The 24509-nt window shown below is 46.2% G+C and overlaps 1 protein-coding gene across 2 annotated transcripts in view; it reads right to left on the reverse strand.

Moving 5' to 3' along the window:
- DAB1 (DAB adaptor protein 1) overlaps positions 1–24509 on the reverse strand; it is a 313645-nt gene that overhangs the window by 30487 nt on the left and 258649 nt on the right. For both annotated transcript variants that reach the window (XM_066376400.1, XM_066376399.1), the window contains 4 exons: positions 9930–9980; positions 9793–9840; positions 4204–4266; positions 1109–1217 (listed from right to left, as the gene is read on the reverse strand). In XM_066376400.1, the coding sequence (XP_066232497.1) occupies positions 1109–1217; positions 4204–4266; positions 9793–9840; positions 9930–9980 (271 nt within the window). The remainder of the gene's footprint in view (positions 1–1108; positions 1218–4203; positions 4267–9792; positions 9841–9929; positions 9981–24509) is intronic.

The raw sequence follows: 24509 nt of genomic DNA on the forward strand, positions 1-24509 counted from the left end.
ATTTCAAAGATGAATAAAATAGATCCAATTGAAAAAAATAAGCAACAGCATACATTTCTAGACTACTTGCATATTCTAAATTGTAAGTAGATCCAGTGGCTACAAATCTTTGTCGCTTCTAAGAGTTCATAATGCTCGCTGGGCTCATGAGGAATAGTGCAACTATTTCAGAACAGGGCATAAAATTTTAATTCACTTTGAGTAACAAGGAGGTTTTTATTTGGTGGCAAGACTTAGCTTCTAACACTATGTAATTAAAAATAATTATTTATAGAAACAATGCAAGAAGATTTGTATTCTAAAATATTTAAACTCTATTTACTATTTTTAAAAATAAAGTAGAAAAAGAAGGATGAAGCTACCATCTCCAAATATGTAGTTAAAGAAAGCAAAAAAGTCTTTAAGTCTCCCTTGCATGTAGAAAAGCAGATCCAATACCGCCTTTAGCTGTGGCCCGGGAGTGTGGACGGCTACACCGAGTGCCCGGTGCCATGGAAACAAGATGCCCGGAGATCCCACTGACTTCTAACTCACCTGCAATACTGTTTCTGTATATTTTTACCTTGTTGTAAAAGTACTACGTACATTTTAAAGGATATTTGGGAGACAGAACAAATACTTTCTAAATCACGAAAGCCCCATTAGCCTGCCAATTCACTGTTAGCAGATTGCTCTCTCCCTTAGGTTTCTCATATGGGAAACCTCCCCCTCCTTGAATCTCCACCAATGAGGCAGATCACATCTATCAGTCAGATCTCAACAAGTCTTTGGAGAACTGACTTTTCCGCCTCTGGCTAAGACGGACAAGAAATGGACTTGCACTGATTTGCACGATGGTGTGTGCACGAAGCTCCCTAAAGCTACACACCTGAGGAAGCTGAAATCCTGAACAATCCAGGGGAAAGATGTCACCAAATTCCAGCCAGCAGCATACCAGACCTTTGTAAACAGTGCCACCCCTCCCCCCAAGCCCCAGAGCAGCTTCTTAGTGTGACCTGAAGAATTCCAAGCACAGAACGATGGTTCCACAGCTGCTCTGGCATAATCCGGAAGCTGGTTCAGCCAACCCGTTCTCCAAAGGGAGGGAAGCAGGTGGAAGAGGGCTCACCTGAGGGTACAGCAGTAGTGCCGAAAGGTACAGAGCCAAACATGTCTGCACTCGCTGGAAGTGTCTGAGATGAAGACGGGATAAAGGCATCACCTGGAGTTGCAGGAGTCTGTCGGAGAGAGGCAGAGGGTGTGTGAGGCTCCTGGGAGACCTGGCTCAGTGATCACCGAGGATGGGAGGCTGCAGGTGCAGGAAATGTGTGTGTGTGTGTGTGCGCGCGTGTGTGTGTGTGTGTGTGTGTGTGCGCGTGTGTGTTTGAGGGGTGGGGGGTGGGAGGCGGATGCTGCAGAAGCCAGAGACTGGCTGCTAAGGAGGTGCGCAAACCATGAGCTGGTTACACAAATTCTCTCTAAAATGGGCAATACGATACTTGCTTCTAGAGCTGCTGTGAGGATTAAATGAGATCATGCATTCAAATCACTTAGGATCAAACTGAAGCACATAGTAGATGCTCAGCAAATGAAGGCCAGTATCACGACTACTTAGTTTGAGCCACTATCTCTTGGGGGTGCTCTTAGGCTGTCAAATTATTACATAACATCTGGCTTTCACCCTTTAGACACAGTCCATTCAATACCCACTCCAGACCTACCGTGTATCCAGCCCAGGGCTTGTCACTTAAGAAACAGTCAATGAACAGTTGACTAAATGAAGAAAAAGCTTAGCAACTAGAGCTGTGGTTCTTGTATCCTGGTGCCTGAATACACCTGAATCTTCACTAGTAAGAAGTAAATATTTCAGGAAGATGATTTAAAAAAAAATGCCTGAGCTGTAACCCGACAGTGCCTGGCCCATACTGGAATTCCAGCGGGGTCTGCTGCATGAACTGCTGGGTAAGGCGAGGGGTTTTGAATCAAAGACATCATGTGCGATTTCTTTTCAAAGGTCCTCACCTGTGTACAGAGGCCCTTTGCCTAGGGAGTATGTCAACTTGGTGACATAATATTCTTATTTTCCCCCTTTGGGGTAGAGTGGGGCAAGCAATTAATCCTGAAACGATGGCAATCAGACAAGGCCATTTTTAGACTAGCAGCTTGTGGGAAGAATGGCATTGTTCTGAGGATAATTAAATACCCATTTGGACTGCACTTGGGTGCAGGGCCAGAAACACAGCCCTGAGATGCTGCATGAAACACTTTTAAACATAATGTCATTCTCCTTTCCCCCGTGTGACCTAGGGTGAGTCACATGCCCTCTCTGGGACTCAGTTTGCTCATCTGTAAAATGAAGGGAATAAAGTTAGACAATCTCTTCAGGCCCTTCTCGCTCCATAGCCCCAGGGTTCTGAGACTCCAGTGCCCAGGACGCAGCTGTTCCGCCCCAGGATGGAGGAGGGCGTGAGACCTGCTGGAGCTGCCCAGCTTCCCTGGGGACAGCAGCTGCTGTCCCTCCTCCACGGCTGTTCTGGACATCAGGTGTTGGGAACAGAACAGCTGTGCCTAGATTTCCTGGCGGCAGCTGTAGGCAGCAGGGTCTTGTGCCATCTGTCCTCAGTGGTGAGGTTACAGCCTTTTCTCTGAGAGGTGCACCTCGCCAACGAACCACAGCACCATCCCTCGGTTTGCACAGCCACACAGCGCCCAGGGGAGCTGCCCCTCCCAGCAGCTTCAGCAGTGCAGCAGCGGCCACGGCTCTCCACCCTGAGAAGTGGGTGCGGGGGAAGAGCTGGAGGCCATCTTGGCTGGCTCTGCTGTTTGCAGTGGCTACAGGGTGGCCTTTAAATGTATCCAGTTCTCAAAGCACTGGCTTTCTTTTTGGTTTTGGTTCTACTATCTTTCTTTCTTCTTTTCATTTTCAAATGAGGGTTTCCTGTAAACTGTCTCCATGCAAGCAATGATGGAGACCCCTGATTGAACCTGGAGCTGGGAATCTAAAGCTTTGTGAGCAGCTCAATACAGCTAGCAGGCAGATGGGAAGACGGGAGAAAAGAAACAAGAGGGAGAGAGGAAGGATGGTTGAGGGAAAGAAGAAGATGACTGGATAAAGAAGATGTGGCACATATACACTATGGAATACTACTCAGCCATAAGAAATGATGACATCGGAACATTTACAGCAAAATGGTGGGATCTTGATAACATGATACGAAGCGAAATAAGTAAATCAGAAAAAACCAGGAACTGCATTATTCCATACGTAGGTGGGACATAAAAGTGAAACTAAGAGACATTGATAAGAGTGTGGTGGTTGGGGGGGGAGGGGGTAATAGGAGAGGGAAAGGGGGAGGGGGAGGGGCACAAAGAAAACAAGATAGAAGGTGACAGAGGACAATCTGACTTTGGGTGATGGGTATGCAACATAATTGAACGACAAGATAACCTGGACTTGTTATCTTTGAATATATGTATCCTGATTTATTGATGTCACCCCATTAAAAAAATAAAATTATTAAAAGAAAAAAAGAGGGAAAGAAGAGAAGAAAGCACAGAAGGGGGTGAGAAAGGAGATGGTTCCATTAATGGCTGGCCACCGGCAGTGTGGGTTCCAGGCAGGTACTGGCAAATGCCCCATCGTGTTTGTTGTCTTGTGGTTTCTGGCCCATGTTCACAGCCTGGACCATGTCCTGCTTGCAGGCAGTGGCCATGTCCCGTCCATGTCCCTCTCCACTGCCCAGCATAATAGCTAGTGCCTAGGTGACCAGTCATTGCTAATGCATAGTCTTACTTATTTCTCAGAACAGAAACCTGTACCATAATTCCTTTTTAAAAATAGCCTAGGAAATTGAGATTTAGAATTACTACTTATTTTTCCCAAATCACACAGCTTGAAGGAGTTGGAGTTGAAATCCACCAGCAGATCTCTAATACCTATTAGCCCATATTCTTGTCACTGTGAGACTGAAGATGGGAAGGAGAGGGGAAGAGAAGGGGAGAGGAGAGGAAAGGAGAGAAGAGGAAGAGAGAGAAGAGGGGAGAGGTGAGGAAGAGAGGGAAGGGAAGGGAAGGGAAGGGAAAAGGGAAGGGAAGGGAAGGGAAGGGAAAAGGGAAGGGAAGGGAAGGGAAGGAAAGGGAAGAGAAGGGAAGGGAAGGGAAGGAGGGAAGGGAAAAGAAAGGAAAGGAAGAGAAGGGAGGAAAGACAGGGCAGTGCATACTTACAGGGGGAGAGGTTATATCAGGGGGGGTGGACATATCCCCAAAAAGTTCTAGTTGGGTCACAGCCTGAAAAGACATAAAAATAATGATGTAACCACAAGGAATGCTGTAGTTGCTGGGCCCTGCTTGAAAAACAGTATTCTATGAGGACAAACATTGCTCTTTTTCAACATGCCTATGTCAACAATGAGCCCAGTTGGTCATTACTATACTCATGATCCTAAAGGCAACATCTGGGATGCGGCCAGCATCAGTCCTTGCTTTAGTGTGTCCAGCTGTTTATCTGGCTCAGTCCAGGAGACTCGGGCTTGGCCACCCCCATAAGAAGTACTAATACCACGTCCCATGCATTTACCATCAATGCCAGCACTGCCCTCTTCTCTAGAAGACAAAAGCAAGAAGGCAGCCCCATCGCTGGCTTTCCTCTCATGAGTGTATCCACACTTACAAACTCCGTCCACATGCTAAGGATAGTAAGACATGACTTCATGCCACTTCTCCACAAATGCTCACAGTAACAACGATCCTGAGCACTAGGAATCATCATCCCCATTTTTACTGATGAATAAACTGAGCATCATAGAGGTGACCTCAAGGTCACCCAGGCTAAGACTTAAATTTTCTGCAGGTAAGAGCATGTGGTCACATGACAGTCCCTGAAAGAGTCTGTCTTGAGAATAAAAAATGTAGTCGGAGGAAAAGAAAACATACCATTTAGTAAGAGGAAGGGCATCAAAAACAGCCTAGCGTATACACTATTAATCACTCCTAGGAGTGCCATCACTGTAGAGACATCATATTATCTCTATTCCCATCCATCATGCAGGAGTGTCTGAGCGACGCCAGCCATAGACATGGAAGAAACCTTTTGAGATATCTTTAGAAATGAATCTGCACACTTTCCAGCTTCAGAGACCAAAGGGAGTCCATGGCCAGCATTCCAAAGGCCTGACTTAAAGTACATAATCATATGCTTTGTGCAAACCTGCCCACGGATGAAAAAACACCCTCTTCTCTTTGGATTTTAAGAAAGAACTTAAAAACACCACGCAATAGAAAGGACAGAGAGAGCCTGCCTGCCTATCACGCAGGACCCCTGCACTTGAATTCCGGATCTCTCTACAATTTACAAGAGGAAAGAAATCTTCCCTCCTACTGACCAGGGAGTGAGCTCTGGCAGGTGGACAAGGTTCTCCCGCCTGTGGTTATGTTTGGGTTCTGCCACTCCACAGTGCTTTAGTTTCCCCACCTGGAACATGGAGATGACAATGTCTCCTTTGCAGACTTACCGACAATATTAATGGCAGGACTTCCTTTGAAGTTTGGCTAAGCCTGGATTGAAAGGTGTAAAAGGCTCTTTTGGTTGAAAGAAGCTTAGCCAGGCTAACTCACTTTCCTCTCTTCTCTTTAAGCATTTAGATGGGATAATGGTGCCAGGCATAAACCAGAGTCCTGCACATATTAATTTCCTTCCCAATGATGCAATGCTTTTTCTATACACGCTGAGTGAGCGATTGTTAGGTGCTGGGAATATAATAATAAATGTGAGGGTCCTGCCTGCAGGAAGCTTACAGTTTGGTGCGGACAATCTATAGCAGGGGTCGGGAACCTATGGCTTGCGAGCCAGATGTGGCTCTTTTGATGGCAGCATCTGGCTCACAGACAAATCTTTAATAGAAAAAGTAATAACGTTAAAAATATAAAACATTCTTATGTATTACAATCCATTCATTTTCTACCGCTCATGTTCATGGTTGCGGGTGGCTGGAGCCAATCACAGCTGTCCTCCTGGACAACACCAAATTTTTATTGAATAATGTGTAACGTACACAGGTCGTTGTATGGCTCTCACAAAATTACATTTTATTTATTTTTTTTTTACAGAGACAGAGAGTTAGAGAGAGAGATAGACAGGGACAGACAGATAGGAACGGAGAGATGAATGAGAAGCATCAATCATTAGTTTTTTGTTGCGCATTGCAACACCTTAGCTGTTCATTGATTGCTTTCTCATATGTGCCTTGACCGCGGGTCTTCAGCAGACTGAGTAACCCCTTGCTCGAGCCAGTGACCTTGGGTCCAAGCTGGTGAGCTTTGCTCATACCAGATAAGCCCGCACTCAAGCTTGTGACCTCAGGGTCTCGAACCTGGGTCTTCCACATCCCAGACCGACGCTCTATCCACTGCGCCACCGCCTGGTCAGGCACAAAATTACATTTTAAAATATGTGGTGTTCATGGCTCTCTCAGCCAAAAAGTTTCCCGACCCCTGATCTATAGGGAGAGATAATTTCAAGGTAATATGGCAGGAATGGCAACAGAGGTCTCCAAGGGTGTTATACGAGCACCTAGAAAGGACCCAGCCAGCTTTTGGCAAAGATGCTTAATGAGGTTTTTCTCAAGGAAGCATCCCTGATCTGAATCCTGAGGAGAAGCAGTCAGCCAGGCAACCAAGAAGAGGAGGGGCAATGCAGGCAGAGGGAAAGGCAGGAACAAAAAAGAGAGAGGCCTGAAACTGTCTGAGCAGGGGGCGTCTAAGCAGCTTGGTGTAACCAGTGTGAGGGTGCAGAGAGAAGCAGGAGAGGAGACCAGCAAAGTGGGGGGCCAAGCTGTGGTGGGACGTGGTGCATTTCAGTCCTTTCTGCCAGCTCTGGACTAACTTGATTCTGTCCCAGAGGATAGCAGTCCAGAGTCGAGATGGTAATGCGGGGGCCAGCAGGCAGGGCGCTCTCCCAAAGCTGGCCGGACCCTCAATACTTCTTTGTTTCATTGTTTCCAATATTTTATGTTATTTGGTGAAACCATGCCCATCCTTTCGACTCTCTCCCAAATTCACATAAGTAATAATTCTATTTAATTCAAATGAAGCTTTCGGGCTTCCCCACAGTGAAACTCAATGCTTTTAAAATGGTTGACCACTTCTCAGTGGTAGGAAAATATTGAAACGAAGTTAGTAATTAAGTAACACAATTTACATTTCAAATGTGTGGACCTTGCGGCACACTTTTTCTAACATCATTGGTATAATTTACTGGCTAATTTTCTCCTTAAACACAACTTTTTTTTTTTTTTTTAATAAATTTTATTTTTATTTTATTTATTCATTTTTAGAGAGGAGAGAGAGACAGAAAGGGAGAGAGAGGAGAGAGAGAAGGGGGGAGGAGCTGGAAGCATCAACTCCCATATGTGCCTTGACCAGGCAAGCCCAGGGTTTCAAACCGGCGACCTCCGCATTTCCAGGTCAACGCTTTATCCACTGCGCCACCACAGGTCAGGCTAAACACAACTTTTGAAACAACCTCCCTTCTCGAGAGCCAGACTTTTGTCCTGCCTGACGACTCCCAGTCAACAGTGAACAAGAACAGGCAGAGGCACAAACCACAGACTGTCACTTCATTCCGCTGGACTCTCTGTGTACACAGGACCTTGAGTTAAATGAAATTGTAGAGGATAAAATGGATTCTTAGGACATAACAAAAATAATTCTACTAACCATATGTGATTGAGAATCTGGAATAATGTCATTTTTAACAACTTCCCTGCCCATGTTAACTTTGGGACTTTCATTTGGAAACCAATAAGCCGTGTTCCATTGAATAAGACTGTCATAATTGATCATGTAAGGGCCTGAAGAGAATAAAACTAACCATCCACATTTGTAAAACACTTTACAGTTTACAGCACACTTGACATCGTCATTGTGTAGCACACTCACTGAGCCTGGTGGAGTTATCAGCCCTGTTGTCTCTCTCACTATCTATATTCTGCAGATGAGCCAACTGAGACTAAGAGGTAAGTGACTTGCCTCTAATCAGTTAGCTAAAAGAAGCTAGACTTGACTCATAGGCCAAGCAGCATCTCTGGTTAACAGCTAACCAGAGCCTTGGTTGGCCCTCCTACCTGGTGGAAGTCCAGCTCCACTGTATTCACTGTATTCTCTAACCAGAAGTTGAGTTCCTCCAAGGTCTGCCACGATTCACACCATCTGAAGAACTCACCTGGAAGGCCGGCTTAAGGTGCCTACTTGCCTTTCCATTGCTAGTACTTCAGATGTCTTCAGGTAAAGAGAGACGCGGCTGTTGATGGTAGATTCTGCCCCTTCTTAGGCCCCGGGCATTTTGGGGTAAACACAGTGACACTGGAAGCTGCTGAGGCCAGTGAGGTGGAGGGGGGGTAGTCAGGCTATGGATGAGGGAGACCCTCATTATCTTCGTCAGACCAGCCCGTCCCCAGCCATTCTTTGACATGAACATAAGAATATCTGAAGTGTTATACAACTGCTGCTGCAAGGTTTGTCTCCAGATCCTTCATTCGGCTAGACCACTGCAACTAGACTCCTCGGCCCCTCCTGTAGAGAAATTCTGAAGATACTGCTGGTGAAGGCTGAGATGTCCTTGACTGACCCCCAAATCACATTCTCACAGAGCCACTACCTGTGTTTTGGCATCAGGAGCTCCTTCATTGAGGAAAAGTGATGGAGCCCCTACTGTACATCAGCTACTGTGCCAAGAACAGGGGAAACAGAGAAGAATAAGGCACATTCCTGTTCCTATTCTCACCAGCAATTTGATAGAAAGACAGGCCTATAAACATAATCTGGCAGTGCCACAGAGCAGAGGCTTGAGGATTATAAAAGGAAGGGCCACTTCAGGGCCTTTGCACATGCCTTTTCTTCTGCCACTCTTCCTTCACCACTGCCTTTTCACTCCTCCCTCAGGACACAAATTAGAGGGCTCCCCCCCACCTCCGCCAGGAAATGTTTCCTAACTCAGTTTTCACCCGACTACACTGCCCAGAACAGCTTTTGTAACACTTTGATTTCAGTGGTTCTCAACCTTGGATGCACTGAAATCACTGGGGGAGAGGGGAGAGGGATATCGATGCCTTGTTCATACCCCTAGAGATTCCGAATTAGCTGGTTTGAAGTACAGCCTAGTACCTCAAACTTTAAAAGCTCTGCTGGTGATTCTAAAATGCAGCCAAGGTTAAAAACCCCTAGAAGTCTCAGGAGTGATCATATTCCTTGGCCTATATATCAGCCAATCTGTATAAACACTGGTTGTAAACCAGTACCTCTATTCCAGGGTATGCTTACTGAACAGTCACTTTACCTGTGTTTTATGAGCAATGGTGCACTTAGCATATTCTGTGCCTACATCCCCACCATACTGTAACACTACACTGCATTAGGCTATCCTACCTTACCCTCCCCTTTGCACCCTCCCCTACACTATCCTATCCTATCCCATGCCATGCAGTGTTGCACTACATTATCCTATGAGCTTCCTCTCCACAACATCTCCAGTCATTTATCAGAATGCCTGGGACATGTTAGGAGCTCAGAAAGTATCTGTTGAATGAAATGAAGAAGTGTCACTTCCTCCCACACACCCTCTTTCACACACATGCGTGCACGCACACACACCTACCACTGTTACTATCTGTCCTTCTCGCAGGGCCCACCAGTAGTACTCCTGTGTGCTTCAGAGCAGAGCAGAGCGCCTGCCACTCACACAAGCTGGATGGAGACAATACGGAACACACGAGGATGAACAGAACAACCTTCACTTAACAAGAGCTTTGGAGGCCTTACCTTTGTTGCCTCAAAAATCTCATCAAAGTCCGTCGGCAGGTTTCTGTTCTGTAACCACAAGACACGACTTACGAGCATGAAATGAATGATGGAGCAATGACATGAAACAGTTCACAGACAGGCCCTCTCCTTCTTACCGGGGTGGCCGCAGCAAACCGTTCTTCAAAATCCTCAATCACGTGGCCATTCTGAAAGTGCAAGGGGTGATGAATGAGGATGAAGTGAATGACACACAAATGACATGGGTTAATGAGTTTTACGATGATGGTATCTATGGATCATGGCCCAGTGGGTGGAAGCTGTTGCCAACATACTGTGAACACTCTGGAATATGTTCCCAACATAAGCAGATGATCAAACATAGGCCTGATTTGGACATACAGCAACGGTAACTTTGTAAGTTTAAAGTTCATCTTCCTGAAATTACAGTCATTCTCCAGCCAGTCTCAACAGTGGCAACAGATAAGAGCACAATGTTTCCCCATGAGATTTTTGTTTTAAAAGAAAAAAATGTTATCTGCATTGGGCAAACTTAGGTCTCTGCAGTAGCTTGTAAACAGCTAGTTTCCTAAGTGCCTTTATGCACGCTGTCCCCTCATCCCTGCAAGCTCAAAGTTCATCCAATTTCTCAAACTCAGCTGAAAGGCCATCTCTTCCATGAATCTCTCCTTGATCTTCGGAGTTGAAAACCCTCCTCTGAGAATAACAGCCAGTCATCTGTGCTGACCACATGGGGAGCTCCCGGAAGCAGGGACCATGCTGTAATGACGTCTGAACCCTCAGTAGCTAACAGAGGATGTGGCACACAGCAGTGCCCCAAATATATGAAAGAATGAGTGTTTTAAATCAGCTGGCTGTCTAATTGTTTTAAGTTTTTATTTTGTTGTTTATAATATTCAAGCGTTTCACTAAACTACTTCAAAATACTGCTGTCTCAGCCTGCATTTCACGTGGCCAAGAGGCCTGCAGGGGCCTTAAACTGACACCAGCGCCTCCAGCGAGGCCTGCCCTGGACAACAGATTGCAGGCCTGATAGGACTCTTGTGGTAAACAGCTGCCCCCAGCTCCCAGGGTCTTCCTTCCCCTTCTCACTCCTTAGAGAAGATCCCTTTAAATATTACCAAAACCCACCTATTTTTTTTTGTTGTTTTTTTTTTGGTTTGAATTGCCCAATTCAGGCTTAGCCCAGGAACGCCAGGCACTTCATCCACGGCCCCTGATACAGGCATGCGGCACACGCCCTAGGTCCACTCCATCGCCCGCACCCAGCCTTGCTTCCCCGCGTGGCCCTCCTCCAGGACCAGTGAGTAATCAGCTTCTCCATTTCAATTCTCTTGTGGTCTTTGTTGAATTGTGGCCCACCATCTGCTGCCCCAGAGCTCAACTTGATAAATGTTAATTTAACAAAGTCACAACAATAGTACATGCTATTAATAATATATAATATCTATCTATACATATATATATATATATAAAGATATATATAGATGGATGACGATGTTTTGGTTTATATCACAAGCTAATTATTCACTGGATAATTTCCAAGCAGTATAACATTAATATAAATCTGATATTGACATTAAAATGAGCTATTATGCATAAACAGAAATAACTGTAGCATTTCCTAATTTTAAGGAGAGCTGTCTGTTGGCAGTTGGTGGGTGGAGAAATCATCAACTGGAAACCTCGTAATACTCATTTGTCAGGAATCACTTTCACCCTTTTGCGTTTCTGTAGCAAACGTGACTTTCTGTCGAGCAAACCCAGCTACAAGGCAGCGAAGCGGAGACGGGTAACTGATGCGCCCACCACAGCAGGGTCTCAGGCCACCAGCAGCTGATTCTATCATCAGCCACCTGCTTCCACAGCATTGGCTCACCCAGAGTCAACAGTGGCTAAGAGGAGAGGAAGAACGACCACATCAGACAACCACATAAATTATTATTATTACTATTATTATTATTTGGCCAGAGGTGGGGAGAGGTGGTGAGACAATATTAGTTTAAGTGATCCTGTAATCTATGAAGTGGCCTAAAAGGTTAAGGTTATGTCACTACATCCTTTATAAATCCACACATTTCTAGGGATTTATGGCGCGGTCCCTACATACTAGCTCTGGGTCATAACTTTTAATAAAAACATTTTTTAGTGTCCAAAATCTCATTACATCTGTCCAATATAAAAAAGCAAATGGCTGCAGAGCATGATGGATGAATTAAATAAATTTGAAAAACAGCCCGTGGTAGAGTCTCATAAAAACCCCCACCACATAATGAAAACGCGTGAGGATAACCAGTGTTGGTTGTGAGCCTGTCACTCTCGTGGTGACAGAAGAGGTGGCTTTTGGTGTGGTGTGGAGCTGGGATGAGGCGCTCTCGTAAATCCGGATGGAGCCTGGTCTGGGCACGCGCACAAATGCATCTCTTTGACATCACACAGAAACAGACTGAATCCTGGCTGGGTCATGTGCTGGCTGTGTGGCCCTGGGCAAGTGAATTAGCCCCTGTCTCTTCATGGTTAAAGTGGGGAAGGGGATAATGAGATCATCTGAGAGGATTAACTGAGATGTGGGTGCAAAGTCTTGCTTGGTGTTTGGCACACAGTAGGTGCTCAATAAATAGTAGTCATTATTAGTATCTTTTCATCCTATTGCTTTTGGCTCATTTTGGCAATGCAGACAGTTTTTAATGTTAGAAGACTATTATTATGTAATGTTTGCAAAAAGAAAGAGGATGAATGTTAGAAAACTAACACTATGTAATAGATACCACCTCGGCCTGAGAGCACAAGCCAGGCGCTGTGTAAAAGGAAGCCCAACACTTCTCGGCCTCAGTCTGAACCCCTCTGTCCAGTCTTGATGCCGTCTTATCCCTCTCATCTCAGTTCTGGCTGCAGTCCTGCCCGATCATCACCTTCCATGCATCCCTTTTGTCCCTGGCGCTCGGGGTGACCCTCGTGTGCTGACCCGGGCTCAGTCATTTCTCAGAGCTCTTCCCCACTACGTAGGCGACCTTCAGTAACACTCAGCACACGTCACCCGGCCAGTGCGAAGATCCCTCCCACTCGGACACTCTCTCCCAGCTGATCCTCACAGGCAGGACCTGGAGTCCACTCCCTATGTTTCCCACATCCCTGGCTCCTGCTTTATCTACAATTATTATGAGAGTTTTAGTTCTTTTACCCCCAGCATTCTTTTTCTTATAGTTTCCATATTTAATAGCATGCACACAGCTTTGTATTCCGCTTTTAAAAAATCAACATGACGTCAAACTTCACTCACAACTTAAATTTCCAGGAAGGATTTAAAGGACGAGATTCTCTTGTTTTGTTTCAACACAGTTCTAGCCCGAGTCTTCGTTAAGATATTATAGTCAAGCTTCCACAGGGAGTTTTATCTTCCCATGATCTCTTTTAGGAGCAGCAGGGAAACCCCTGTCCTGTAACTCAGGAGGGCAGTAACTATGAAGATCAAAGTCATGGTGCCCTGGCAGCCACAGCGAGAGCGGGTGGGGCGGGACTTGGGGTGCACACGAAAGAAGCGAGTGTACTTAAGGCTGCCCACTCAGACACCCCTCAGAGGTTCTCCGCCCTGACCGCACAGTGCAATGGGGGGGGGGGGGATTGTACAAAACTACCCATGCCAGAGCCTTGCCATCAGGGATATGGGTTCCACTGGACTGGGCTGGGGCCTTGGCGTCAGGTTCTAAGAGCTCCCCAGGTAATTTGAACATGCAGCCAAATTTGCTAATCACTGTGCTGGGGAATGAATTCTCTGCAGGAATAAGTGAAACTCCTACTGGGAAAACTGAAGTCACCTTGATCGATTATGTAATTGATTAATTAATTTAACACACAATCACTGGGCACTTTTCCACATGCTGTGTTAGCTGGGCACTGGAGCGAGGAAGATAAATACACGGCCCTGCCTTCCTGAAGCTCAAAGTTGAGTCAGGATATACAGCCCTTCTAGCCTGGGGCGGAGTAAGAGTGGAGTAGGGAGGACACCCAGCTTCTAGATCTCAACTCAGAGCTCAGACTCATGTAGCAAAAGAATGGATTCAATTATCCATTTAGAAAGCTCAGGAGAAATGGATTAACTTAAGTGATTTGCAACTGCACCAAGGTAGGTACTATTAAAGGCACCTAGTGATTCCAGGCATTTGAATGCATGTGCCTTCCCTTGGTGAGTGATTCAACAAGGAAGACACATACTAATGAAGACTAATTCCTTCTGGGGTATGTGGGAGTTTATGCTATCACTTTGAGCCAAGAGCAAACAGCCACTTGCCTACTTGTTGGCAGAAAGACAGAGATAGGAAAACCGGTTTCGGAATTAAGAAATTAAGAGGATGAGGAGGAGGAGTTGAGATTGGAGAATAGAAACGATGGTGCTAATAAATGATGCCCCCAAGAGCTGTGCTATCCAATTGAATTTTCTGTGATGATGCAAAGTTCTCCATTTGCAGTGTCCAATACAGCAGCCGGTAGCTACACTGGGGCTATTGTATGGCTAGTGTGACTGATGAAATCCACTTTTAATCTTTAGTTATAATTAAATTCAATTTAAATAGCCACATGTGGCTAGCAGCTACGGTACTGAATAGCTCAGCTCTAGATAATACATACATAATTACATCCTGCCCGTTGACTGGGTGCTTTATAAATCCTAGATATATTCCTACCTTATATAGTCTTCTATTCTTTTAAAGAATATCCTACCTTTGTACTGAATGGAAAAGTTCTATGGGGAGAACTGAATTCTTTGCTGTGTCTAGATAGCACTATGAAATCAAATTCAGTTTGCAAAAATAGCAGCTTTCTTCTGGACGTAAAAGTTTTTTCATTGTCTAGGCTCAGCCAGAGCCAGGTATTTGTGGGCTTTTTAAAGGAAGTTAAGACTCATGTTTCAAGTGGAAGTCCAGAAACATCACCACCATTCTCACAAATTGTTCGTGGGCCCACCGACACTTGGGGCTCAGCGGTCTTCATGGATGCAAACTTGTTCCAACAGAGGAACTGGTGCTGCTTTGAGGATTTGTCTCTATAATGATTAAAACACTGCCTTTAATTACTCCAAGTTGGGTCTCATTTGAGCAGCTAATGGCTCTCCTTTCCCCAGCTACCACTTCAGGAGGGTCCCAAAGGTTGTCAGAAGGTTAGAGGGTGGAGGGAAATGCTTAGACCTTATGCTGAAAGCTATGTCTTCCCTTTGTAGTGCATGTAGATGTAGTATCTCCAAAAATCCTTGGGCAAGGAAAATTTTACATCTGGCTTCCAAAAAATTAAGCTGGTCCTTGAAACCACCTTTCTTAAAATACAAAGTCAAGATGGGGACTGGTAGCAAGAAGAATTTGCTAGTGGATTATTCAGCTGTTTCGAGAAAGGCAGAGCCCTTGGACATAGGTCAGGGCTCTAAGCCGACCTTAACAACCTAACATAAATATACCTGGGACAGCTGTGGCTAAGGAATCTGACTGGATTTTGAGTTCCCCAACCTTACGCTAATATTAAGAAAACTAACTTGCTTGCGTTTGAAAGCAATGGATGCTTTTATAGTGAAAAATTTAATGTTTTTAGGAGATACAGGGTGAGGGAATGGAGAGATGTCAGGAACAGCAGCTGTGAGGTCAAACTGCTGCTTTGTGACTGGCATTACCTTGGGTAAATTCCTTCATCACTCTGAGCCTCAGTTTTTCTCCTCTGCACAGTCAGACTAATGATACTTACAATGTGGGCTTCCTAAGAAGCAGTGAGAACACTGATGTATATGAAAGAAATTAGCCCAGCAACCGGCAGGGTAAGGTCTCAATGATGTCAGTTTTCCAGAGTTACAGAGGGAAGGGGGAAGGAGGGGAGGGCAGGGGAGGGGAGGGGAGGGGAGGGGAGGGGAGGGGAGGGAAGGGAAGGGAAGGGAAGGGAAGGGAAGGGAAGGGAAGGGAAGGGAAGGGAAGGGAAGAGAAGGAGGGAGGAAGGCAATATATCACCATGAAATTACTTCCTGGGTAGGTGAGGGTGGGCTCCAGTAGGCAGGCTCCAGGCCATTGCAAATGTTTGGGAAACAATGGTCCTGGGAAGGGGTGAAGTTACCTGGAGGAGAAGCTGAAGGTGCAGTATGGTCCTTGCAGAGCAGATAGTCCGAGCGGGTTCCTGCTTCTACACGTCTCGCCCCCCACATTTAACCCTGGCAAGGCTGGGCTGTTCTGGGAGTCAGGCCAGTATTCCACCAACTCCATGCCCTTCTCTCCTCTGCTCTTCTTCTTTTCCATCCCTTACGCCCACTTCAAAACTCAGATGGCAACTCTGCGCTTTCACGCCTGGATTTCCTAACACATCCGTTATTTTTCTGCAAATTTATATATACGGATGGGGTTGGAGTTGCACTTTGCAGGCTGCTGCTGGTTGCACAATAAGACAATGACAGCTAAGTAAGTCTGATCTCAGTAACAGTGACACAGGGAAGGAGATGACTACCATGCCTTAAAAATGATGATGCCAGTGTTTGAAGTGATGGCTATCGTAAGACTGCTAACTAGTCACTCATCCACTCCACACTACTGAGTAACTATGCTAAGACACAGTCCTTGCCCTTATATCACATGAGAGAGATGGAAAAGAAAACAGGCAATGATCATATGATCGGTGTTGAGATCATTCGCATGAAGCCTTTAGTACAGAGTGCCTGGCCCAGAGTAAGAAGTGATTCAAGCCGGTGATTATTGATGCTATTGTCTTCATTACTAAACACTTGGTACTTAACCCAATCTTCAGGGGTCAGGGAAACCGGAAGCAGCAGATGGTCTAAGCTAGTTGTAGTAGTGGTGAAGGAGATTTGATGTTGGCGATGCTGTGGGCATGAGGATAGTAGACAGTGATTATAAAGAGAGAGATGATGATATAAAGCTATTTCTATGGAGACAGGCAAAGTGGGGCTGGTGATGGGAATGAAGAAGAAACACTGGAAACACCATCCTAGCACCTTGCTACGGCTTCTCTCTCTTCACGCTTTCCCATGGTTAGCAGCTTTCTAGGCTCTAGATGCAGTCCTGACCTGTGAGTGCATCCCAAAGACCTGCCATCGGACCAGGAGGACCTCAGCTCTTTTGTCAGGGAAATGGGGACAGGGTACAAGATGGCTTTGCTACTTTATTTATTTTTTATTTTTTTCATTTTTCTGAAGCTGGAAACAGGGAGAGACAGTCAGACAGACTCCCGCATGCGCCCAACCGGGATCCACCTGGCATGCCCACCAGGGGCGACGCTCTGCCCACCAGGGGGTGATGCTCTGCCCATCCTGGGCATCGCCATGTTGCGACCAGAGCCACTCTAGCGCCTGAGGCAGAGGCCACAGAGCCATCCCCAGTGCCCGGGCCATCTTTGCTCCAATGGAGCCTTGGCTGCGGGAGGGGAAGAGAGAGACAGAGAGGAAGGAGAGGGGGAGGGGTGGAGAAGCAAATGGGCGCTTCTCCTGTGTGCCCTGGCCGGGAATCGAACCCGGGTCCTCCGCACGCTAGGCCGACGCTCTACCACTGAGCCAACCGGCCAGGGCCGCTACTTTATTTTTTTTTACAGAGACAGAAAGAGAGTCAGAGAGAGGGATAGACAGGGACAAACAGACAGGAACGGAGAGAGATGAGAAGCATCAATCATTAGTTTTTCATTGCAACACCTTAGTTGTTCATTGATTGCTTTCTCATATGTGCCTTGACTGTGGGGCTACAGCAGACCGAGTAACCCCTTGCTCTAGCCAGCAATCTTGGGTCCAAGCTGGTGAGCTTTGCTTAAACCAGATGGCAACCTTGGGGTCTCAAACCTGGGTCCTCCACATCCCAGTCTGACGCTCTATCCACTGCGCCACCACCTGGTCAGGCAGCTTTGCTACTTTAATGGCTATCACCAGAACAAACAGACCTGCACAGGTATAAATTTCCAGAGAAAATTACACAACAAGGGGAATGATTTCCCAAAGCTTGTAATTATTACTATTATTATTATTATTTTTGAAAGAAACAGAGAGAGAGTCAGAGAGAGGGACAGATAGGAACAGATAGGAAGGGAGAGAGATGAGAAGCATCAATTCTTTGTTGAGGCATCTTAGTTGTTCATTGATTGCTTTCTCATATGTGCCTCGACCGGGGGGCTCCAGCAGACTGAGTGACCCCTTGCTCAAGCCAGTGAACCTGTGCTCAAGCTGGTGAGCCTGTGTTCAATCTGGCAACCTCGGGGTTTTGAACCTGGGTCCTCTGCATCCCAGTCAGGTGTAATTATCTGTTTTTTAAGTACCTCTTCCTTCATCCCTTCTCCTTATAAAAATCTATTATTATAGTTACACATTAGCAAAAACTCAAGGCTTTTTCAAAAACTCCTAACGAGATCTGGCATCCGTTCAGTACGTTGAAAAGGGAGTGAATTAGAATCGCAGTCATGCGAAATTGTCTCCTGTCAGCAGGATGGCGGGAGCGCAGCAGGCTTTTGGGGAGGAGGGCAGGTGAACTCCTCAGAGAGCCATCTCTCTCCTTGCTGCTGGGTCTCTCTTGGAGAGACTACTCTCCCGGTCTAGATGGCAGTCAAACGGTAACAGGCAATACTGGATGGAGCTGAAATCATGCAAGAGTAGCGGAGGCTCAGGCTGAGCATGGAGCAAATCAGAGGAAATCACAAATGGAGAGATGTCACAGTGAAGGAAAAAATAGTCAGGAGGGCTCTGCCTGCTGCTCTGACAGCCGTTTCATGCAAAACACTTTTCCTTTTCTTCTCTGGAGGAATGCAGATTGCACACACTTAGGCATTCACTTCCTTGTTCTCGTCTTCATTCCTGGATTTGATTCTCAAGACAGTCAATGAATAATTAAACTTTGCCTGCATGCCCAATACGAGCAAATGCACTGGACCAGTATTTTGAGGACTGAGGTACTGTCCCTTCCCTGAGCTGTGACAGCCAAGCCCGGGACATTGAAGGCTCCCATTTCAGGTCAGAGCAGAAGAGTCACAACACGGCACCACACTGAGCATCTTCACAGAGTGTGGACCATTTTCACTGCTGCAGTGCCACTCACAGGATAAAGCCAATGCCATCGCAAACAACCAAACTAAGAATTCTGTTTCTATGTACATGGAATTTGACTAGTTTACCCATCTCTCAATTTTTTCTTTGTTGTTAAATTTAGGGGACTATCTATCTCACTAGACTGTATGTAGATTACCCTGGATAAGATGTAAGGTTCTAGCTTAATTAGCATGGTGTCTGACACACAATAAAACCTCCATTAGTATGTTTGCCTATTTGGGTCAAATATTAAGTCAACCATTCAACAAAGTATTCTTTAGGAATAAATGATTTCGTAGCTCCTATTAGATGGCATTTTGATAGTTAACAAATTGAAGAATTGCAGAGTAGTAGAGTTAGAATGGAGGTCTCTAACACAACTCTACCTTTTTTCTTTTCAAAAGAAGAAACTGAGGCCTCTAACTTTTTCAAAATCATGATCTAGTTTCCTTTCTATCCAATCGCCATGCCCCTTCTGGTTGTAGAGATGAAGAAGAGACAATAACAGGCCAGAGCAGAGAAACCTGGCTCAGGTTTCACAAGAGGGGAACACAGGCCTCAAGGCCGCTCCGCTGGCTCATCTGCCAAACGCCGAGGGAAGTGGTCCTCCACAGAGCCCCGAGGACCACGTGAGATGATGTTCACGGCAAGCTAGACTTGGAGGCAGCCTAAGGGTTTGAGTCAGAGGAAATCTGGAAGAGCACTGTCTTCAACTGTCTCTGACTGACTGTCCAAGCTACAAATAGTCTGCAACTCTGTGTCATAATCTTATCTGCCCTCTTACCAGGTCTCACTAGGTCTACCCCGGTCAGACCTTGGGATGAGCCATTCCTTGTGACTGGCTGCTCTTCCCATCCTCATTCATCAGAACTGGAACCCATGCCTCGAGACTAGAGTCTAATCACCTCTTCCAAGCCTTCCTCCATGGCCCTCAGGATAAATTAGATGATCCTCCTCTGGGTACCACCCATATCCACTAATAAGCGTTGATGACCTTCTCTCTTCTCTACTACAGACTATATGACCTTGTAAAGACTCTAAGTTCCTAGTATTAGAAACTATATCTTATTCATCTGCATATTCCTAATATCCAGATAGGCCAGTGGCTAGCACACTGAAGGATATTATATTTAATTGACAAACAAAAACAAAAACAGAATGAATGAATAGGTACACTTGCTTATACAAGAGAACAGAAAACTGAACAGAGAACAACTTGGGGATAGTATGACTTACTAAGTGGAGGGTATGGCAGTCCATATGGTGTTGTCAAATGCTCAGTATGCGTGTGCACACATGTGCACGTGCACACACACACACACACTCTCTCTCTCTTGCTCACTCACACAGACTTGGCATGTGCTATTATAAACTCCAGAAAAGATGTCATATCCACTCTGTCATTTACCTAATGAGGCCCTATAATTAGAGTAATGGCCTTGGTTCTAATTTCAAAGAAATACGAGGGAACAATCCCAGAAAAAAGTTATAAGAAAAGGGACATGCTATTCTTCTAGTCCTTTCGATATCTGGTTGGCATTTTCATCTGAATCCCTCAAGCTCTTCCCATTAGTGAGACCCATCAGTGGTTCAAGGGTGGCAGTCAATCTGCTCCTTGCTACTTGAAGTCTAGCCAATCCCTGATCTCATCACTCCCTCCCTCAGTTGCCTGCAAGTGGTGAAGCAATTGCATCCCATACCATTTAGCCTCTCAAATTTAGTGTGTCCAAAGAACTTTCGGTCCCCCCAAACCCATTCTTTTCTTGTCTTCTGATTCCTCTAAAGGCCACCAACTCTTATCTAGACGCTCATGCCCCCAAATGTACAAGTTACTCTTAACTGTTTCCGACACCCTGACACTCAGTCGGTCATTAAAAGCTGATTCTGTCTCTACGATTCTGTCTCAACACACACCCCAGTCTGTCTTCCCCTCTCCAGCTCCTCTGGAGCATTCCCTCTTGCCTACACTGCTGCTTCCATTCTTGACCCCTTACGTTCATCTTCCACAGAGCAATCAGAGTAATATTAAAAAACAAAACAAAAAGAAAACAAAGAAAGCAAGCAAATCAGGTTTGCTCCCCTGCTTAAAACCCTGCACTCTTTCCTGCCACTTGGAATAAAATCCAAACTCCTACCACTGCCGAGAAGACTGTCCACACTCGGTGCTGCCTCTGTGTCTGAACTCATCTTCCATCTGTCTCCCCTTTCCCACCATGCTCTGGCCAACACTGCTCTTTGCTCTGTTCTTCGTGAACCACTGGGACGTTCCTGTCCCAAGGCCTTTGCCCTTGTCATTCCATGCTTCTGTCCCACTCTTCATCTCTCTGGATTCTTCTCATAATTCAGATCTCAGCTCAGGTGTCACCTCCCTAGAGAGATCTCTTTTGACAGGTTACCTAAATACAGTAGAAGCCCCCAGTTCTTGTCACATTACCCTGTTTGGGGTTGCGGGGAGCACTCATGCTCTGTTTGCCTATTGACTTGTTTGTTGGCAGCCCTCCCCACTGGAATGTGAGCTGAGCAACGGGTGGGACCTGATCTGACTTGAATGGCGCCGGTGGCTAGCACAGTGCTTGACATACAGTGGACCCTAGACAATATCTTGGGATGGACGAAGGAATAAATGCTTGAACAGAGTCATGCATAAGAAACCAGAGACTGGTTCTAGGATGTACCTTCCACTACTGTAGAAAGTATAATATTAAAACAAAAGGAACACTTTGTGCATACTACTACAGGAACAAGGGAACTCCAATTCTGTCACTTTGACAACAGGGCTCTAGCCTCTGGCTTCTTCTCCTGTTTGTTCTCTGGTGATGGACACCCTATCTTTGCAGATCATGTAGCTAGGGCAAGGGGACATCAGAAATGTACATCTTACACAGATCCCACAAGCAGAGGTCTCTTTACTCACGTCCTTGCTAACTCTCTTCTATGAAAGATCCTTTTGATTAAAAGTAGTCAATATCTCCTTGGTCAGGTCACAAATGGTAGAGATCATTATTTATGGTTTTGGTAGGCCCATAAAACCCCCAAATGTACCTGTTACTCTTGATCCGTCTCCCTTCCACACCCTTACATCATGTCAATCATTAAGAAATGGTGATTCTGTCTCTAGCATGTATCCCAAACAACCCACGCTGGTCTGAAGAAGGACTGGGTTAAGTATAACACTAGAATCTCATCCCTTCTTGGTCAGATAAGGGTCACACAGGATAATACTAACAGTTAATGTTTAGATGAAACATGCTCTGTACGTACCAGAAATTATTCTAAAGCACTTCAGTGTCTTAACTCATTTAATTATCACAACAAATGTATGTGCTATTAGTGTTATCCTTGTTTTCAGAGGAGAAACTCAGGCCCAGTAACTTGCCCAAGATCACACAGGTAGTTAATGGTAGAGCTAGGATTTTCACCAAAGAGGGTTAGCTTTGGGGTACCTGCTCTGAACCATTATGCTACGGTGAGAACAATGAAGGGTGTCAGATGACATGTTTTACGACCAGGGTGAGCGGTAAGGGTTCTGGAGGAGCAGCATAGTAGGAAGTGTAGGTGAGCCTGCCCGGCCACGGCCCACCCCGATTCTCTGCAGGGCCACGCCCAGATTGGGGAGCCTGCCCGGCCACGGCCCACCCCGATTCTCTGCGGGGCCACGGCCCACCCCAATTCTCTGCGGGGCCACGCCCAGATCGGGGAGCCTGTCCGGCGACGGCCCACCCCGAGTCTCTGCGGGGCCACGCCCAGATCGGGGAGCCTGCCCGGCCACGGCCCACCCCGATTCTCTGCGGGGCCACGCCCAGATCGGGGAGCCTGCCCGGCCACGGCCCACCTCGATTCTCTGCGGGGCCACGCCCAGATCGGGGAGCCTGCCCGGCCACGGCCCACCCCGATTCTCTGCAGGGCCACGCCCAGATCGGGGAGCCTGCCCAGCCACGGCCCACCCCGAGTCTCTGCAGGGCCACGCCCAGATCGGGGAGCCTGCCCAGCCATGGCCCACCCCGATTCTCTGCAGGGCCACGCCCAGATCGCACTGCAAGTGCTGTCCCTCTACTGATGACAGGGGTCAGGAAAACCAGACCCCTTCTGAGGTGACAAAACCGACAACATAGACATAGCCAAAGAGACAAAGCTATGAGATTAAAAGTATAGGAAGGGCGAATAAAACAAAAACAAACAAAAAACCCCCACTGTATTGAGCTGCCAGCCAGCAACAGCAGGAAAGGGGAGTGATACCGGCGATAAGAACAGCGCTTACCTTCTGGACAGAACATGACTTGCTGACAGAACTCCACGACAGGTCGGAAAATGGGAGGTGGGGAAGGGAGACAGTGTCGTAAAAAGTGAGAGCGAACCTCCCTTAACCCGAGCCATTCTTTTTGCAGCAAGCGATTCATCCTGGATGGCCAGACTCTATTGTCCTCTCCCCTTAGCATCTCAACCTCAATCTTCTCATCCATAAAATGGAAATAATTCTTGTCATGTTAATGAAACTAGATAAACTTAGTCAAGCATCAGGATCCATCAGGGGAGCATCGTAAATCTCCCTTTAAAGGTCCGAAAGCCTTACAAAAGCAGTGTTATAGGAGTGGGCCCCCAGAAGTTGTGTTTCCCACTGTCTCAAATGACTGTTCAGGCAACTTGGTTTGGGGGACTCCCTGCACTCAACTCAGCTTGTCCAGCTGCCTCCCTGGCCCCTGGCAAGTGCTCGACCAATGTTTGTTTCCTGTCTCCTTTCTAAGTCATTGCAAAAACAAGGTTTTGTGCCACTTGAGTTGGAACTGTCACCAGCATCTACTTCCTCATTCTCCATGGTTGTTCATGTATCTCTTTCTCCTTTTTCACAACTTGAATTTGTTCATTATTCTTCTGCAACCACTAATAACAGCATTTAGGGAGAAAGAAAGAGCCTCAACATGATGATTTATCCAGAAAAGTGGAATGGCTGTACCCAGAGAGGATGAGTGCCAGCATCAATGGATATTTATGGGGAAACTGCAGATTATAGCTCTGCTCATTAGAGATGCGGTAGTTAAGGTTCTGTGAATGTTAATGATCTGTATTAGAGGAATAATGATAGACTCAGAGCAGTTAACAGATACCACTGAATCACATTTTCTTACCATGCAACAGATCGCCGAGTAACCTGATTTATGCCCACGATGGAACACGCATGCATCAGTGCACCTGCATCTCGGGCTAGTTCTGTTGTTGCTTTAGCACAGATAGTACAATTGGCAATGAGTTTTAGGAACAAGATGGATAGATCCTTCCTACCTTCTGTTTGAAATCTCACTGTGTTCTGGTCTCGAGGTAGCTTGGCCCAGCAGAAAGAGCATTCTCTAGCTTGCTCGGGACCTACACTCTGGTTTGCCTAAGACAGCTCCTGCTGCTGCCTAGTGTCCTGCTGTCACTGTTAACAGGGAACCCCCTTTCACTTTCAAAAGTGACCCAGTCTGGATGATAAACTAGGGCATGCTAGTTTTCGGGTAAGAGACAGGTGGATTAAATTCTTAGGGATGCCTCTTCTAACCGTGCTAAGTGATTTAACTTCTCTGATTTTTAGTAACGTTACAGTAGAGAAGAGACCTATGCCTCGTGGTGGCTGGGGAGAGTCCTGAAGCCGTGAATTAAGTGCCTGTCACAGTCCCTTGCTTGGGTGCCCAACGTTTGG

This window comes from Saccopteryx leptura, chromosome 3, assembly GCF_036850995.1.
Source record: "Saccopteryx leptura isolate mSacLep1 chromosome 3, mSacLep1_pri_phased_curated, whole genome shotgun sequence".
Lineage (NCBI taxonomy): Eukaryota > Metazoa > Chordata > Mammalia > Chiroptera > Emballonuridae > Saccopteryx > Saccopteryx leptura.